This window comes from Neopelma chrysocephalum, unplaced genomic scaffold, assembly GCF_003984885.1.
Source record: "Neopelma chrysocephalum unplaced genomic scaffold, ASM398488v2 Primary Assembly neopelma1_96642, whole genome shotgun sequence".
NCBI classification, from domain to species: Eukaryota; Metazoa; Chordata; class Aves; order Passeriformes; family Pipridae; genus Neopelma; species Neopelma chrysocephalum.
In genome coordinates this window covers 54,907-73,771 of record NW_020925287.1, presented here as the reverse complement: position 1 = coordinate 73,771, position 18,865 = coordinate 54,907, and the positions used below count along the sequence as shown (strand labels likewise).

At 44.2% G+C, this 18,865-nt stretch overlaps 1 protein-coding gene across 1 annotated transcript; it reads left to right on the top strand.

Moving 5' to 3' along the window:
• Positions 1-7,725: 7,725 nt before the first annotated feature.
• Positions 7,726-18,311, top strand: CHMP1B (charged multivesicular body protein 1B). The gene is made up of 8 exons (XM_027708938.1): positions 7,726-7,741; positions 10,274-10,371; positions 11,577-11,723; positions 13,163-13,231; positions 13,468-13,575; positions 14,494-14,537; positions 14,847-14,919; positions 15,290-18,311. The coding sequence occupies exons 1-8, from the start codon at positions 7,726-7,728 to the stop codon at positions 15,332-15,334; spliced, it is 600 nt and encodes a 199-aa protein (XP_027564739.1). The 3' UTR covers positions 15,335-18,311.
• The last annotated feature ends 554 nt before the right edge of the window (positions 18,312-18,865 follow it).

Sequence of the window (18,865 nt, the reverse complement as noted above, 5' to 3'; positions counted from 1 at the left end):
CCCCAGCTGGGGTCACACCTGGGTGCACACCTTGCTGTAGATTTGCTGCAGTTGTTGGTGCTGTTTTAACAGCATCAGCTGCCTGTAAATTCACATTATCCACTGACAGATTTCTCCTGCAACAAAACAGATCCTTGAGCACTGCAGGCTGTCATACCGTGTCAACCTTTGGCTGTCCTCTGGCACAAAGATTAGGAGCGAGACTAAAGGTCCTGTAAAAATACCTCAAGGACCATGATTTGTGAAGAAAGATCAGGCTGGATGGGGCTTGGAGAAACTTGGTCTAGTGGAAGGTGTTCCTGCCTACGTCAGGGAGGTTCAACTAGATGGTTTTTTAGGTCCCTTCCAACCCAAACTATGCTGTGATTCTATGATTCTCTGAAGCTCTGAGGATGACTTCATGGGACTGTGGGCTCGTGACTCTGGAGATGAGCAGCCTCTTAAACTTTTTTCTCTATGGGAGGACTGAGGAGGAGAACAGGACACAGCCCTGAAAGAAGCAGCAGTAAGAACTGGCAAGGAATGCAGGAAGGCACACCAAGAAATTAGGGAGGGTGAATGGCAAGGAAGGAAGAATTTGCTAATTTAGAGGATGACTTGGAGCAAGATCTGCTGCTGCCTAAGTAACACATGTCCTAACTTTGTAAGGAAAGGAGGAAAAGCACTGAGATGGCTTTTCCCCACCAGCAGCCCTGGACTGGGACAGAAGTTGGGGGCCCATCCTGTGTCCCAGTGCCGGAGCAGAGGGTGACAGTGGCACTGGTGCCCGGGTGTCTGTGCCGTGACAGATCAGGAAGGGACAGACCTGGGGCTGGGCTGGGCTGCACACACTGACCTCAGAGCTCGGCTCTGCTCCGTGTGTGACGCCAGCAGTGTGAGTCACCAGGGCACAGAACAGAACAGGAGGAGTTTCCACATTTGCAAAGTGCAAGAGGCTTAGATCAGATCGGATGGTATTTTTATCAGGGAAGCAGCAAGGCTCTGGAGCAGCATTCATGTGCTACAAGGAACTGTTTCATGGGCTCCGTATGAAAAGAGCTGGAGCGGAGCCTGGTATTATTTATTGTGTTGTGCAATATTGCAGCAATCAAAAAGAATGACAAATGCAGAGCAAGAGCAATCCCTTTAGAGAATAAACCACTCTGACAAATACCTTACAGAGAGGAAACTGTTTGGATCATCACTGAGAAAACATGTTTTAAATACTCAGCAGAGTGCAGGCAGCCCTGGCAGCAGAACCCTGAATCCCTGGAGCAGGGAGCAGTCACGTAGGCTCCGGTGCTTCCCTGTCACACCATCCCAACCTCTGAGCTGTCCGTGCCAGCTGTGGTGGGACTCCTTGTGGGACAAGGAAACTGCCAGCTCAGCCCTAAATCCCAGAGAAGTTTGGTAGTTCCTGCTGAGATCTAAAATGTACAGCATGGAGCACTAAGGATGCAGCTGCTGGAGAAGCTGGAAGAGGAGAAGGAGAGGCTCTTCTAGGCCTCACATGATTTCAGCTGGGAAAAAAAGTATTGCATAGGACTATTTCCCAGAAGCGCCCCAAAATTAAATGCAAAAATATAAAGCAAGAACATAAAAACCCCTTTTTAATTTGAAAAAAATTGCTATTCCATAAAAAAGCTTTTGTGTCCCACAGCCTCCATGAGTCTTTGGAGGTCCTTGCCTTCCTCCAAGGCATGGGCTGAATTTAACCACAGCTACACAACCTTAACAAGTGGTAGAGCCATCCCTGGGTATTGTAGTGATTTACTACTGAAAAGAGATTATTTTAAAAAAATAAAATTATTTTTTATTTTCATGGGGGTTCTTTTAACTGCCTCTCTCCTCCAGTCTTTTTTCAGAAGAAAAATCACTTTTCTATCACATTAAGTTTAATTTTTGCCTTAAATCTGTCCCAGACTTCTCATTTGCTCAGTGGTTGACAGTCTATTTTCAAAGTCTAAATATTAATCTATTTAAGAACAGAAATAAAGCATTTAAGGGACTAAAAAAACCCCAAGTTTCAAATCTTTTTCAGGACTAGCAGCCTGTTTACTTCAATCTGTTTTTGATTTGAGTGAAACACCATGTCCCTATTTTAAATTGACCACCCCCATCCCATTCCAGAACACAACCAGCACAGCTCAGTAGAAGGTTGTGTCACTGCTACTGGCAGAGATAAGCTGGAAATGAAGCTTATTCAGGAAATCCATGGTAATAGAGCAGGGGAAAATTTATTATTAAAAATAAATCAGCCCAGTGATGTGGAGCCCTTTGGTTTTCACTCTACTACTTTCAAAAAGACCGAACTTTGAATTTACACCAATTCTCCTGAAATGACACGATGTAGTGGAGCTCAGAGGTGCAGAATCAGCTCATTAACAGGGTATTGGAAAGTTAAATGGTTTTATTGAACGATTTCTTTCATGCCCTCTGGCTGCTGCCTTTGAGATCCAGGCAGGTTCACTCTGAATTCCTAAACACTTCATCCAGGGACAGAGGCTTTACAGTCCTGCTTTCCTTCATTGTTCCACGAAGAGACAGAGAAATCCCCACTGCTACTTCAGATAAATAATGCCCACAGTGCAAGAAGTTTTCTTTCCACAGCAACTTTGAAGGAGAGAGCGACATTTCAAAGCAGAGCCAGAAGGCTTTAAAGGCAATGATGTTTAAAGAGCATGAAATATGACTAAGAGGAGTTTTCTGGGGAAAAAAAATATTAGAAATTTAAAAAAAAATCAGAAAATGAGCTCTTTCTAAAACATTAACTATTGGACTATCCTTTCCATGGAAAATTTAATTTCTGGTATGCACTCTAAATGAGAACAATTTTTGGTGAATTTTCCGTGGAACAGAAACTCTTACTTTTTTTCACTTTCAGAGGCATCTTTTAAGTGAAAATATTACAGAATTGTCTCTATGAAAGAACAACCAGAACTTCAGTTCTGAAGGAAGCAACATTCAGTTGCCCAGAGAAGCTGTGGCTGCCCCATCCCTGGAAGTGTCCAAGGCCAGGTTGGATGGGGCTTGGAGCAACCTGGGCTAGTGGGAAGTGTCCCTGCCCATGGCAGGGGGTGGGACTGGATGGGCTTTAAAGTCCCTTCCACCTCAAACCATTCTGTGATTTTATGGTTCTGTGGTTAAATCATCATCACTGGTGACCTTGTTGTCTCCCGTTGTTGCCTCATACTCGTAGTGATTCTACTGAATCGTGGAAATGCTCATTTTGGGATATAATCACACAACGTGCAAAAAACTGCTGGGATCAACAGGCTTTGTACACCCAGAAGTCCCTGACCCTTATAGCCAGAATGCCCCTGTTTACCCAGCACAGACAGTGGGCAGACCTAGATTTTGCCACGTCTCCACACTGAACCAGGACTAATCTGTTGTTCCCTCTTTGAACTGGACTCTGCAGTTGCCACCATTTGCAGTGGACTCTGGTGCGTCCCCAACATTCTGAGCCCTCAGTAATGCTGAGTTTCAGAGTCCTCCTGCTGGAATGAATCTTGCTGCAATTAGAAGAGCAAAGCAGACAGTGGGCAACAAGTGCACGTTTTGGTGCCAGTGTTCCTACATCCAAAACCAGGGAGGAGGCCAAGCTGCCTGGCTCATCCCACGGATGAACATCATCCTGCCTCCCAACGGCTTCTGCTTCACAGATGTAGCCAAGATCCCACATCCCCTAAGCTCTTCATCACTCTGATTTCTTTTTGCTACATGTAGACTTTAAGGACAATGCGAGTCAAATTCTTGTCTTGTTTTTACTTGGAATGCACTAAGAAAACTGCATTTTAATTACAAGTGTTCTCCCAGCATCAGAGCTCTCAGCAGCGTTGTATAACACCTGGGTTTACTTGTTCCAGTGTTCTACCCCCTGAATTTAACATTTACTGTCTTCTGCGTATCACACATGACTGACACCAGGAATGACTAAGGGAACAGATCAATTATTGTGATTAAAATTGATCTCCCCACAACGCTCTCCTGGCATCACCGCTCACAAGCCAAGGCACACGAGCCCATTTGGCTTGGGCTTGGAACCATTTCATACAGGAAGAACTTCACTGAGTAGAGTAAAATCATTGCTACGTCAAAATTAAAGTATTTGATCACAAGGAGAATAAAAATCAAGCTGTGTTTATGGACTTTACACCCCATGGCAAAGTCACATTAGGGTTTGAATGCATTGCAAAAATGTCATTTTATAGCCAATGTTTGGGACGTTTGTGCAATATGGGATCTAAGGTATCATGAAAGTAAAATGTGTCTTTGTACCCTCTTACAAAACATGAAGAAAATTTCTGTAGGTTTGGCTGAAAGGCATCATTGAAGAGCTCATTAAAATCAACCAACCTGTGCCAGCTCCTGTGCTGGTCAATACCTTGGAAAACACACAGGAAAGGGAAAAAGGAGAGAGAAAAGTGCATGATGGAGGAAGAATAAGAAAAAAATTGAGCTGAAACACCATAGACACAGAGAGAACTTTATGTAATGAGTATTTTCAGCCTCATCACCTCCTCCCTGCTCTAAAAGCCATCACCACTTGTAAGTATTCACATTAAACTGGCAAATACATACACCTCCATCGTGCCTGGAAATTGAATTCTGCTGAGTTTTCAGCACTTTTATTTAATAATTCTGATTTTTTCATATTTTCAGTTCAATTCTTTCCCAGCTCATCCTCTTGTGCAGCTCAGTTTGTCAGTTTTATTTCTCCAAAGTGCTATGAAGGGAGCAACATATAAGCCACAACTCAATAAAATTTAAGGAAAAATAAATATTTTCTGCATCCAAGATGAGATGGAGATTGTGTAGGAGGGAAGGTGAGGGGTGGAAGCAGGAGGTAGACTTGAAATTGCTGCTTTTGGGAGAGGTTAGAGAATTGAGAGTTGGTAACTCAGTACAAAATGGCTGAGGCTCTAAAATGGATTTATCAAGAACTGAAATACAAAAAGCAGAGGAAAGTGTGGCTGTGAAAGATGATTTCATCCTAATGAGACATAAGCAGCCAGTACTGGACATCCACGATTGTTTGAAGGAAGGTAAAGCAATTTATTTACAATTTTATTGGCTGGAAAAAGCCAGCAACTGCATCTTCATCTTTCAAAACTTGGGATACAGCAAAGTCCTTCTCATTTTAGAGGCAGAAGGTCTGTACTGAGAGTTCAGGGATTAGTCAACAGGTTTATTCACTTCCAAATGTTGATCACTCAGAGGCCAAAGAACAGTGACTCAAATGCCATTTATCCCTGTCCCTTTTTCCTGGGTGAGGCAAGAGGGTCTTAGCACTGACTTGTTGTGAGTGCTGCCTCACTCTGCCCCCAAAACACAGCTCAGGAGGGACTGGGATGGGGCTGAGCTGGAAAAGCCCCAAGGACACAGGGATGTTGGTTTGGAACATTATAGACACGACGTTCCTGCTTTGGGAAATGCGTCCAAGCAGGGCCAGTTCCCTCCCACACCTGTGCCAGGTTCAACCTCTGCCTCTTCCATGCCAAGCCCCTTGTCCAGGTGGAATGAGACCAGGATTATCCCCTGGCAGTGGCACTGGAGGGTGACCCGCAGAGTCCCCCAGGCTGCAAGAGCAGCATTTAAAAAAAATCTCTTTTGATATAATTTGCTCTGCAATATTCATTCGCTCCTCTGGGAAATGGCAAGTTGCAAATGGAAGATGCAGAGAATATGCAATTTCTGTGCTCTAATGTATTTTCAGGACGTTATTGTAATGAAAGTATTTCTAAATTATTAAATTACATAAGTTTCATTGCAATGTTTGCCAACATCTTGGTGTATCTCTACACCTGCACCCACAGCAGATAACATATTTAATTTAGGTTGCTGAAGATAATTGCTTGGTAATGTGTTCCTTCCAAATTTGTGTTTTCTTTTTTTTTTTTTTTTAAATCATGAAAATTCAGTGATGCTTGTCAGGGAAAAAAAACCCCAAACAATAAACTGTATTTCTGGTTTAGCTCAGGTAGTTTTTTAAGGTGTATCACCAGGATATTTCCCCAGCAGTGAAAAGGAAAGAGGGATTTCAGCTGGAATTTGTGAGCTGATGTCCCCAGCAGCTGCAGCCCAGTTTTCTCCCTCCTGTGTCACCAGTGTGAACCTGGCTGATGCTTTTCCAGGTTTAATTGAGGTAAAACATTACATGCTCCTGCTTCTGAGCAGGTTTTTCTGCTTTGTTCTCTAACATGGTTGTGGATAATTAGGTCAGGTTCACTTCTCCTTGACAGCACTGAAACAAATAATTATTTTTCAGAGTAGATGATCACTCCAATACTTCCTATCTAATATCACTGCCACCTCCAAAGCATGTCCTAATGAAAGTGTTCCAGGAATATTAGAGAAAAAACAAGGTGGATATTCAGTGATCTAGTGTCTGTTTCTGACCCTGGAAAACCTTATTCATTTAAGAAACTATTACTCATGAGAATTACTGTGCAAGTGTCCAGGAGGCTGAGCGCAGGAGGGCTGTTCAAGCAGGAGCAGACTCTATTAAATATGTGAAATCTCTGCTACAGCTCTCCACAGATTTGGTTTTAAACCATAGACAATAACATTTCTTCTGTGAATTGGTGATACTGAGAATTATCAGGTCCAGAAAATCTCATCTTTTCCCATCTCCTGGAAAAAAAGGTCCTTCCTGCAGACTTCTCCCATTGCACACATGTAGTGTGTCACCACTGAGGTGTCACTAGTTGAGTTTCAAAGCTTTTACGACCAGGATTCAACAGAGATCCTTATCATCACGAATTCAGGCTCCTGAGACACAAGCAAGAATAATTAAGTCACTGGCTTTGCTCAAGTGTCTCCTGCCACACTTACTGCAGCGTGCATTTATTTGCTACGTGCGCTCCTGTGTTAATACCGTGTCCACAATTCCTACAGGCATTTCCCTGCGAGGAACTAGCAGCTGAGATACATCACTACCTTGGCAGTTTGCTTGAGATGCTTCAGCAGAAAATATCATTATATATTTACTACGGTTCATGAGAGGCTGGAGATGCCCCAGCCCGACCCCCCCCCGTGCCCTGGGCTCATCCCCAGCATGGGCAGCAGGGCAGGGGGGGATTCTGCCCCTCTGCTCCCTCGGGTGAGACCCCACCGGCAGAGCTGCCTCCAGCCCTGGGGAACAACAGCAAAACGACGTGGAGATGATGGAGCGAGTCCAGAGGCGGCCCCGGAGATGCTCCAAGGGCTGGAGCCCCTCTGCTCTGGAGCCAGGCTGGGAGAGCTGGGGGTGTTCACCTGGAGAAGGCTTTAGGGAGACCTGAGAGCCCCTTCCAGGGCCTAAAGGAGCTCCAGGAGAGCTGGGGAGGGACTTGGAGGGACAGGAGAAGGGGGAATGGCTTCGCACTGCCAGAGGGCAGGGTTAGATGGGATACAGGGAAGGAATTCTTGGCTGTGAGGGTGCTGAGGCCTTGGCACAGGGTGCCCAGAGAAGCTGTGGCTGCCTCTGGATCCCTGGAAGTGTCCAAGGCCAGGCTGGACGGGGCTTGGAGCCGCCTGGGCTGGTGGAAGACGTCCCTGCCCAGGGCAGGGGGTGGAAAGGAACGATCCCCGCCAAGGCCGCAGGCGCGTCCCCGCCCCGGGCCCGCCCCGTCCTGTCCCGCCCCGGCGCGTCACGGGCCCGGAACCGGAGCCGCTGGAGGAGCCGCCGCCGCCCCGGGCCCAGCGCAACCCAGCCCGGTTCGGTCCCGCTCCGCCCCCGCCGGCCCGGCCGGCGCCGCCAGCATGTCCAACATGGAGAGTATCCTCGGGGGGACCGCGGGCCGGGCCGGGAACGGGAATGGGGCGGGGGAACGGGGCGAGCGAGGCCTCCCCGCCCGGGAGGAGCCCCGGGGAAGGAGGAGGCGATTCCAGCCCCTCAGGTCGGTGGTCGCGGGGTCCGAGGGGCAGGAGAAGGAGAAGGAGGAGGAGGAGAAGGGCTGGGTGTGACACTGGCAGGAGCTGAGCTCTCTGAATTCTCTGGGGAAGAGGCGGCTGAGAGGGGTCTCATCAGTCCATACAGATTTCTGCCAGGAGTGTCAGAGGATGGTGCCAGGCTCTGTTCAGTGCTGCCCAGCGACAGGACGGGGAGCAACGGCCAGAAACGAAAACACAACTAAAACACTTAAACATGAGGAAGAGCTTCTTTATGTCCAGGGTGGCAGAGCTGCCTAGGGCGGGTGTGGAGTCTCTGTCTCTGGCGACATTCCAAACCCAGCTGGAGACATTCCTGTGTCACCTGTGCCGGGTGACCCTGCCTGGGCAGGGGGCTTGGACTGGATGATCTCCAGAGGTCTCTTCCAGCCCCAACCATCCTGTGATCCTGTGGTTTGACCGCCCTGGAGGGCCGAGGAAGTGAGTGGGAGGTTCAGTGTCTCTTCCCAAGGCATGGCCAGGCGGCCTGAGCTGCTCCGCAGAGGAGGGGCAGGCAGTGCTACTGCTCCCAGGGCTGTGGTGGTTGGAGGGACAACCCAGTTCCTGAGGAAGAAAACACAGTTTATACTATAAATAGTGTAAATTGGGCAGCAGGGACACCAGATGTGTGTATAGACTGGGGTGATGTCAGTAGGGCTGTCCTCCCACACAGCCACTGTGGACACTCCCGGCTGTGCTTCCTGCTGTTGGGAAGAGTTTACACACAGAGAAAACACTGTGTGGGCTGATTTAAATTTCCTTGATGTACAAAACCATCTTAATGGTCAGGGACAGAAACCTCTTAAAGATCACAGAGGTCTCCATGTGGATTCCAGAGGTCTTGGTGTGGGTGGAATGTGCAGGCAGTGCTGGAGTTGCCAATTGTCCTGTAGGGACTGAGGGAAGGCTGGAGCAGGTGACTGTGAGTCACAAACCCTGGTGGAAGTTGTGTTTCACTTGGGTTATGGCACATTGAGAGAGACACTCTGAGGGAGGAGCAGGAATGTGCTGCTCAGGAATGGGAGAGCTGAGGAGGTGGCAGGTGAGATGTTTTAATGCCCCAAGTGAGTAACTGAGGAAGTTGTTTCAAAATAAACTGCTCTGAAGTGCTGTATCAGTGTAAATAGGTGATATCATGTTTTGCCTGGTGGTTCTGGTCTCTGACCATAGTGAACAACCTAACAGTGCTTTCCTGCTTGGTAATTACCTGATCTGTGGCTCAGAGCATACATTATTGCTGCTGAAAGGGATGGTGGCCTGGTTTTAGTGCTACTGGTACCTACCTTAGTAGATATCCTAAATGCAAAATCATCTGTTACCTGATTGTTTGTTGGATATCAAAGACATTCCTCATGTCTGCAGGCAAAAAGCAGCTGTGGAATAATTTATATACTTGAAATATTGAAGAAACCTCAAGTACCTGTAATGTTTCAGCTTTTGTGCTTCCACTTAACTGTTAAGTATCTTAGTACCTGCTGCAGCTTCCTCCTGGGGTAGCAAAGGTGGCAGCAAAGAAGCCTACAAAACTTTTTACTTTCATTTTGTTTGAGAAAGATTAATGTGCTTTCATCAACAGTATTTTAAGAGAAGGTTTTTTAATTGTTATTTCTACAGCACACGCTTTATTCTCTGTCAGTAACATTTAATGCAGTCATTCTAAGTCATGTTGAAGGCCTGACTTACTGTTTTCTTAGAACTCTCAGCTTAAGCAGGACTCAGACTTTTCTTTTTAAAAACTTTCTCTTCCTGCCTTAAATATTCTCTGGCCAAAAGTCAGATGATGGCATTGTCAGGGAGTCCAGGACTGTTCACATGACCCAGGGCTGGGAAGGAGCTGGATGAGCAATTTAAATCTGGGATCCTCCTGCGGCTGGGAAGGGCAGCTCTGCCTGCTGGGCTGTGCCTGGGCATGGCCAGCTGAGCTACTTTGCTGTTAAACTGTTCATTTGTCCTGTTCCTCAGTGGCTTTGGGGTTTTTTTTGGGTGGGCCACTAAACTACATCATTTCACTGAGAGTCACAGGATCTGGGTGTGTGAGTGAAAGTAAATGGCAGAGAAGAACTCTCAGTTCTTAGGGGATGTTTGACTGGTTGTATTTATCAGTCTGAAGGAGGTCTCTCATGTTAAATGGAGCCACTTTGGGTTCTGAACTTTTTTTTATGGCTGTACATTTTGGATCAAGATATTAAGTGGCACTATAAAACAGCTTGGTAGGTCTCCTTATCCTGCAGATTTCAAGGGCTTAAATAACATGTTCCAAGTTTTAATATCACTAATGGGGAAGCACAGTATATGCAGGGTTTGGCAGCACTTCAAACAGGAGAGAAAATACTACAACTGAAGGATCAATCCTGTTCTTGAGCCTTAACTTGCACTGCAGAACACCTGTTTAATTTGAAGTTTGCTGCAAAGGAGCTCAACAGGAACTCCAAAAAATGTGACAAAGAAGAAAAGGCTGAGAAAGCCAAAATTAAAAAGGTAAGTGTGAAACAAGCTTTTTAGATCTTTTTTACCTACTACAGCAGGAAAACATGTGGTGTTTTATCATTTCCCTGGTATGCATGCTAATAATAAAGTGGTCAATGTCTGGGATTTAAAGTAATGACTAAAAATCTTCCCATGCTTATTAATAAACATGAGGATAAATTCTTGTGTATCCTCCTGGACAGCTTGTGGAATTTGCTTCCCGAGAGGATTGTCTTGTAGGCATTTTGTTAGAGACTATTGTTCTCAAAGTTAAAAATACTTCATGTTTCTCAGCTTGTATTAAAAGGGTTTATGGAGAGGAACTTCAAAATAGCTTTTGAGTCATTGAGGTAGTGAAGAGAGAAGAAATTTATTTAACTCTGTTTTTGTCCATGAGATACAGTTGGTGTGGTTGTATCTGAATCTTGAGACTGAAAATGGTTTGAGGAATAGAAAGTTATGTTTCTGTAGCTCTGTAAAACCCCATTTGATGAGCATTCTACATATCTTCCTTGAAAAGAAAATAGGGATTCAAATCTTGAAAATGTTTGGGGGAGGATGTAGCGAGTCAATAACTATGATGATTCCAGCAGAGACAGAAAACTGAAATGCTTTATTGGACTCACAAGTCATATTTAAAGGGTTTAGGGTCTACATATTCAACAGGGGTTGTAACTATTACAATTTATTACAAACGGGTTTTCGGTGGATGAAAGACCCAGGTTAACAAATGTGGGGTCTTAACAATTACATCATAGGGAAAAACCCATCTTATCTTAGGGGGATTACGTGGGGGAAAGAGGCATTCAGGTTTGCAGAATCCACAGGATCCAGAGAACACAAAGGGAGAGATAAAACACAGTAAGTCTTCTGCACTGGCTTGATGAAATCAGGGCATGGTTTCTCCAGGCTTGGGCAGGACATTCCAAACCTGTGACATCAATGGATCCTTGTCTGGACTCTAGATGGAGGGTTTTCCCCAGTCTCTCTTAGCCCAAGGCTTTTGTTTAAACCTAGCAGTTTTCTTTTTCTCATACCCAAATTTTGGAATCCAACAGGAGGAGGGAAAGGTTTATTGCCTCTTTTAATGAAAAAAAACATAGTGACAAGTCAATGCTTTTATTTCAGAAATGAAACAGGCTACTCAGAAACCATATTTGCAAGAGTGAGCAAGGCTAAAATGCTCTTTTTTTCCCCCTCTTTTCCTCGTTTCCCAGGCCATCCAGAAGGGGAACATGGAGGTGGCTCGGATCCATGCGGAGAACGCCATCCGCCAGAAGAACCAGGCCATCAACTTCCTGCGCATGAGCGCCCGCGTGGACGCCGTGGCTGCCCGGGTGCAAACTGCTGTCACCATGGGCAAGGTACAGCCCTCCCAGCAGGGACAGGGACACCCCTCAGCTGCTTCAAGTTCTGTCCAGAACCACCTGGGCAGTGTCAGGTTTGGTTTAGATGTAGCCAGTAGTAAAGCAGGTACTGGAATTTCTCTGGCAGCTGCTCTTTGGATTGACAGGAAGCTGAACATGAGCCAGCAGTGTGCCCAGGTGGCCAAGAAGGCCAATGGCATCCTGGCCTGGATCAGGAACAGTGTGGCCAACAGGTCCAGGGAAGTGATTCTTCCCCTGTACTCAGCACTGGTGAGGCCACCCCTGGAGTGCTGTGTCCAGCTCTGGGCCCTCAGTTCAGGAAGGGCATGGAGGGGCTGGAGCAGGTCCAGAGGAGAGCAACGAGGCTGGTGAAGGGACTGGAGCACAAGTGCTGTGAGGAGAGGCTGAGGGAACTGAGGTTGTTCAGCCTGGAGAAGAGGAGGCTCAGGGGAGACCTCATCACTCTCTACAACTCCCTGACGGGAGGGGGGAGCCAGGTGGGGGTTGGTCTCTTTTCCCAGGCAACTCTCAGCAAGACAAGAGGGCTCAGGGTCTTCAGCTGTGCCAGGGGAGGTTTAGGTTGGATATTAGGAAGAAATTCTTTACAGAAAGGGTAATCAGGCATTGGAATGGGCTGCCCAGGGAAGTAGTGGATTCTCCGTCCCTAGAGGTGTTTAAGATAAGACTGGATGTGGCATCAGTGCCATGGGCTGGGAACCACGGCAGGGTTGGATCAAGGGTTGGACTTGATGATCTTGGAGGTCCCTTTCAACCCAGCTGATTCTATGATCCTATGATTCTAAGATTATTTTGCCAAGGTGCTTTTCGCCTTCCCAGGACATCAAGTCATGGCATAGGACTTGGGACTCCAGAGATCTTTCTTAACACAGATACTTGTTTAAGGCAAACTGCTCTACTGAGAGTTTATTGTGCCACGTGACCTGTGCAGCAAGTGTATCCCTTAACACTGATGGGTCTCAAGTCCACAAAAATTATTGCCATGTAAACCTCAGTTTTTAGTGAATTTTGCCTTAGGATGTATATTTCAAGTGGTTGAGTTAATTTATAGAGTTTCAAATGGCAGGAGCTGTTAAAACGGTGACATTCCAGGTGGACACAGTGTGTTTCCTGCTATTTGGTGTTGCCAAAGCTCTGTGGATAAGAGAGCTGGGTGAGAAATCATGGAATCCCAGAATGGTTTGGGTTGGAAGGGACCTTAAAGCTCATGCAGTTGCACCCCCTCCATGGGCAGGGACACCTTCCACTAGCCCAGGTTGCTCCAAGCCCTGTCCAATCTGGCCTTGGACATTTCCAGGGATGGGGCAGCCACAACTTCTCTGGGCAACCTGTGCCGGGGCCTCCCCACCCTCACAGGGAAGGATTGCTTCCCAAAGTCCTAATTTTTCTTTGTTATAATTTCCCTTCCCTTATTTCAGGTGACGAAGTCAATGGCAGGGGTGGTGAAGTCCATGGATGCCACACTGAAGAGCATGAACTTGGAAAAGGTAAATAAACTTCATTTTCTTGAAGCTGCACCTCCACAGCAGAAAGAACAATGGACACAAGTTTTAAAAAGGGAAATTCCATCAAGAGAAAAGTTTTCACAGTGAGGTTGGGAGGGAAGTGGGACAAGCTTCTGATCTCCAGAGGCTGCCTGTCCTTGTCGTGTGATTCTGTTTTTGTTGAGATATATTTCTTTTGTTATCTGCAGCTTATTGATGTGATTCATATTTTTTTATAGATCTCTGCACTAATGGACAAATTTGAGCATCAGTTTGAAACACTGGATGTTCAGACACAACAGATGGAAGACACAATGAGCAACACTACGACGTTAACAACACCACAAGTAAGAATAGTCAAATATTTTTAACAAGGTGACCTTAAATTGCGCATCTAAACTGGATGGAAATGTCTGATTCTCTTCGTTCTGCCTACTTTGGGACATGTCAGCCACTGCAGCCTTTTTGCTTTTTTTTCCTTTGTGATGAAGAGACTGTTTCAAATTGTCGCTACAAGTGCAGAGGATCACAAAGATGTATTTTAGCCTATTTTTGCAGGCTTTGTTTTATATTATAACTTGAAAAACTTAACCTTCCTACTGAATAAGCAGCGTTTTCATGAGTTTTAATGAACTTCTGCACCAGAGAACACTGCAGCATTGCCAAAGCAGAATATGCTGTGAGTTCTAACCCACTGATATTAACAAAATTACATGAGTCACCACCAAATTAGTAGTGTTATATGCAATGAGAGGTTGATAATTACCTACTTCCAGTTTATGCACATGTGTTCACTAAAACAAATCTTTAAACAGTGCTTATTAAGAATTCCCAGCAACTGTCCCCTTGTGCTGTTCCACAAGGACCAGCTTTTGTAATAGAACATTTGTGAGAGAAATTTACTGGAGATAAATAAAATAAACCTAAGCCCAAATCCTATAAACCAAATCTATTGGAGATGGGCTTTTTTTCCATGTTGTGCAAAGCAATAGCTCATATTCAGCACTTGAAACACTCAGGTATATGTTTGGGGTTTTTTGCAGAGAAGTTGATTTCTTTAGAAGCATCATTTCACAAGCCAGAGTCCAATTAATGTCACCTCTACTCCTTAGTTTTGAGTTCATACCTTCTGGTGGTTAAGCACAAAACTGCTCTGCAAAGGGCATTTACCTTTAAATCAGTTTTGTTCAAATAATTCCTGTTCTCAGAAGATTTAACAGTTGTCAGAAACTCCAAATGCAACAATCCCTTTTGTTTTCCTTCAGAACCAGGTGGACATGCTGCTGCAGGAAATGGCAGATGAAGCAGGGTAGGTAAAATCTTGAGTGACCATTTCTTGACTAAGTCTTGGTTCCCACAACCCTTCCTGGTTTTCTTTAAGGTCAGATACCCTTGCTTTTTATGTCTGTCTCTTGGAAGCATAGTTAAAACACCATTTTCCTTTCACCTCTGGACTTGTATGACTTGTCTTCTTGGTAGTGAGTCAGAATTACTCACCAGCTGGTCTAAGGAGCTATCACAGTATTCCTTAGTGTTTTCCTCCTCTGCTTGTCAGTTATTGTTCTTCCCCTTTATCCACCTATACCTGACTTGGCTTTTTTTCTGTTTTTCCTCTTAGTCTTGATCTGAACATGGAACTACCTCAAGGACAGACAGATTCTGTTGGTACAAGCGTTGCCTCAGCAGAACAGGTAAATGTCAGATTTCCCTGAGATCAGTGTTTTCTAGAGAAATGCTGTGAGAACTGATGCTTCACTCTGCCAAAGCACTGTTGCTGAATGATATTTCTAGTTCAGCTGTCCCAAAGAAACAGTGTGTAGTTACAACAGCCTTGCTATCAAAATAATTTTAATGATACATTTGTCTCCTTAGTGAAGAAAGTTCAGCGTATTTTTGCCTGGTTCTTTCGTGGTTCTGCGTCCTGTAACTCCTCCTTCACAGCCATCCTTAAGCAAACCTTGTTAAAACATGAAAGAATTTCATATCAGCTGGACATGAGGTGGCAGAGATTGATTTTGGTGTTGCTGATGGTTGGTTTCTTTGTGTTTGATGGTCCTGCAGGATGAGCTGTCACAGAGACTCGCCCGCCTACGGGATCAAGTTTAATTCAACAAAGCTGCAGTTCTTTGTTCCTGCTTCCAAACTTCCCTTCTGGAACTAACCCTGCACTACACTGGAGGTGTAAACAGTCTGGCTTAGTGTTTGAATATTTGTGATGTAGGGTACTTCACTCCTCGCTTGCTACTCTTCTAAAATACACTAAGTGACCCAAAAATATCAGCTCTGTCCTTTCCTGTACATTTGGAAGTTGATCTATTTTTTGCAAGCTTTTTTCACAAATTCAAGTTGATGTTCCAATTCAGCCACTAATGTTGGTACATTCTAGTTCCAAGCAAAGCAGAGTGTCATTGAGATATATTTTAAATTATGAGGTGATTTTTTAAAATTAAGAGAACTGTTTACAGCTGGAGAACTGATGGTTCAGTTCAGATAATTTTCTGACAGAGCCAAACTCCTGGAACACACAGGGGTGGACAGCATGGATTTCATGGAAAATGCACTTGTTGAAACAAATAAGTGGACTTCGAGTTTTTTTAGTCTTTTAAAGGTGAGGTAATTGTGCTAAAATTAGCAGTTTCATTCAAAAATAAGTTACCAAAAGCTGATTTCATATAACTGGGGACTTGTGGTGGCATCACTTTAACACAGAAGGACTTAAATATATTTTTTGACTCTTTGTCTGTTACTCTCTGCAGATAAAATAACATGATTTGTAATATTCCAGTTGTATGGAGGAGCTCATTTTAGCAGTTTCTATTTCTGCTCAGAAGGAGAGTCTGGCTGCTCTCAGGAGCTTCAAACTCTCACTGCAGTTGTAAAGTAAAAAATGGTTGTAGAAATTTGTAGCTGAGACCACTTGTGACGTGTTGTGATAAACAGTGACTTCAAATTATCTTCCTGATTTTTTGGGCTCATTTTTATGTTTTTGTCTTTGTAGGGGTGAGGGAAGGTGTGAAGCATCAGGCTTGGGATTGGTTTTTAATTCCCTGGTGTTCAGGGTCACGTGGGTTTTCCAGTGTTGGGGAAATATTTGAGGGAAAAAAAAATCACTTCACTTTTTTATTCAAGCAGGATTTTTCAGTGAAAACGTGCAAAAATGATGAAACATTTCAGAGCAGTTTCAGACTTTATTTGGGATGTGTTACCCAACTCACTCCAAAGGTTTAGCAGGGTGTTACATACTGAAGTGATCAAGGCTACTGTGAAAATAAGATAAGGAAAATAAGATAGACAAAACAACCTAAAATGTTGTGGAATTCTCTCTCACACTGGCAGCCAGAACTAAAACAACTAGTTTAAAATATGATCTTTTCACTTCTGTAAATGAAAATAAGTGTAAACACCTTGAGTGTTCCTCCTGTAAACAGGAGAAATTAGATGATGTTTAAAAACCACATAATTTTGCTACAATCCCTTCAAATTATTAATACAACATCTTAGGAAAGGGACTATTTACTACATTTTCTTCTGAACAGTGTAACCAGATAATGGTGTATCTATGCAACAGGTTACCCCAGCTGAGGTAACTGTGTGTGTGCCTTTGCCTTGCTGGATTTACTTCATTTTTTTTGTATATTCAGTTACTTCATATCATGATCTCGCTAGAAACTTCCTGCTGTGGAATCACTCCACACCAGAGTTACTTTGTGGTTGTTTGAGCTTTGTGGTTTGTTGGAGCTGTCCATGAAGTGCTGAGGGTTTCAGTGTTTAATATGACAGCTCCAGCTGCCTTGCCTGGCTTATTTTAATGATGCTTAATTTAAAATTATGTTAAATTTTTTTTTAAAAAGTTAAAAATCATGCTGCTCTTAGGCTGGGTTTGGGCCATTCTGGAACTGAGCTCCCACATGGTTGATTTTCTGAGTTCCTGTGAGCCTTGGAGGAATTTAAAAATAAAGAGCCGAGACTGAGATTGCTGCAAGATAAATATTAAATAAACTCATTATTTTATTGGTGATGCACAGCCTGGTTTGGAGTTTTGATCTTATCCCAGGCTGGTGAACTCTAAGACCCCATAGATTTCCAGTGTTCTTCCTTTAGAGGAATTAAAATATAGAGGCTTGACTGACTTAGTCAAGTCAGTTCTAATTAAGGTTAAGTCTGGGGGACTATGATGCAAAGAGCCAGGCAGGTTTAGCTGACTTGGGGAAGAAATAGGTGTCTGAAACAGGGAATTTTTGCCCTGTTGGCTTCACTCCAGGAATTTTGGTGTATTCCAGCCGTGCCAGGATTTGGGGCCTGGCAGCTTGTACGTGCAGATCTCCTGCCCTCTCCTGGGGAAGTGGTGTCTGAGAGCTGCATCCACCAAGTTTTAACAGTTATATATTCAAATATGTATATTTTTCTCATGTCTTTTGAAAATGCTTCAAACAAAATTACTCTTAGAGCAATATTTGAGTTTCATCCTTCCTCCCTTTCGGGCTCCTCAAAACATTTCTCTTCCCTGAGCAGCTCTGGCTCCTCACTCCGACCTTGTTTTGTCTCCTGTAAATTGTCTGTGTTTGTACAAGTTCATTTCATGTTAAATCTGTTTATGTGCTTTTATGGAACTTATTCCCAGCTAATATTTCAATATTTATGTGGCCAGCAGGAACATCTAAAGTGAAACATTGCTTGAAATGTTGCTGGATGGTTTTGCTCAGCATTTTTTCCCTCTGTTACTAAAACTGCTGGTGTGTGGTAACGTTCTGTCTCCATTAGAATTCCAAAACAAAGCCATGAAGAGCTTCAGAGGAAAGGAGAGGGGAGGAAAATCAGAACAAGAACTTTAATTTCATGACTGCAATGGGATCAAATGATCGAGTTGCCTTCGTGGAGATCCTCAGAGCCAAAAAATAGCAACTTTTTGTCAAGTATAATCAGCAGTTGTGCATAGAAATAAACTCTGAAGCTGGTGATGTATATAGAAGAAGAGAATAATTTTTGTAGCTCTGGTCAAGTTCACTTTGAAAACTGCTTTACTTGTATGGGACAGTTTGTAAATGTAACTGCAGGTGGTAAATAAAATTGTACAGACAACTTATTTTGGGTGTGTGGCTGTTACAGGTCTCTTACGGGGATAAACAAGCACATGACATGATATTCCTGTGAGAAGATAACCAGAAAATTAAATATTGATGGATCAAAACAAGAAGAAAATAAAGTGGGAACTGCTGAGAGAGACATTTGGCAAAATTAGGGAGTAAATAATATTAGGTGTAACAACATAAGCTCTAATTATTAACAATTTAATGATTTTTTAAAATGTTTAGTCTTATGTGGAGTGATCCCTCGAGCTTAAACATCTCAGAGGGTTTTCTGTCCTTACATACAAAGTGAGGGGTCATGTGGAAAAGTGGCAGGAGATGGTGTGGGTGTGGGTTTGAGTTTGGGTTTGTCCTTCCCAGACCTAAAGTTCTTAAATTTTAGTGTTTCCCTTCCACTGTTGTTTGGGAACCAGCAGAGGGAGCCTCAGGCCTTGCTCTTTTACGTCCTACAAAAGTTACTGGTTGAGATTCTTAAGGAGAAACCGGCTGGTTTAAGGAACTGTCTCCTGTGGAACCTTTGTTTTGGGGAGTATCCACTCAGGGGAGGATG

Excerpts from the sequence above, each read along its gene's own strand:
- CHMP1B (XM_027708938.1), top strand. Across the intron at positions 10,372-11,576 it reads AGAAAGCCAAAATTAAAAAG|GCCATCCAGAAGGGGAACAT; the intron begins GTAAGTGTGAAA and ends CTCGTTTCCCAG. Across the intron at positions 13,232-13,467 it reads AGAGCATGAACTTGGAAAAG|ATCTCTGCACTAATGGACAA; the intron begins GTAAATAAACTT and ends ATTTTTTTATAG.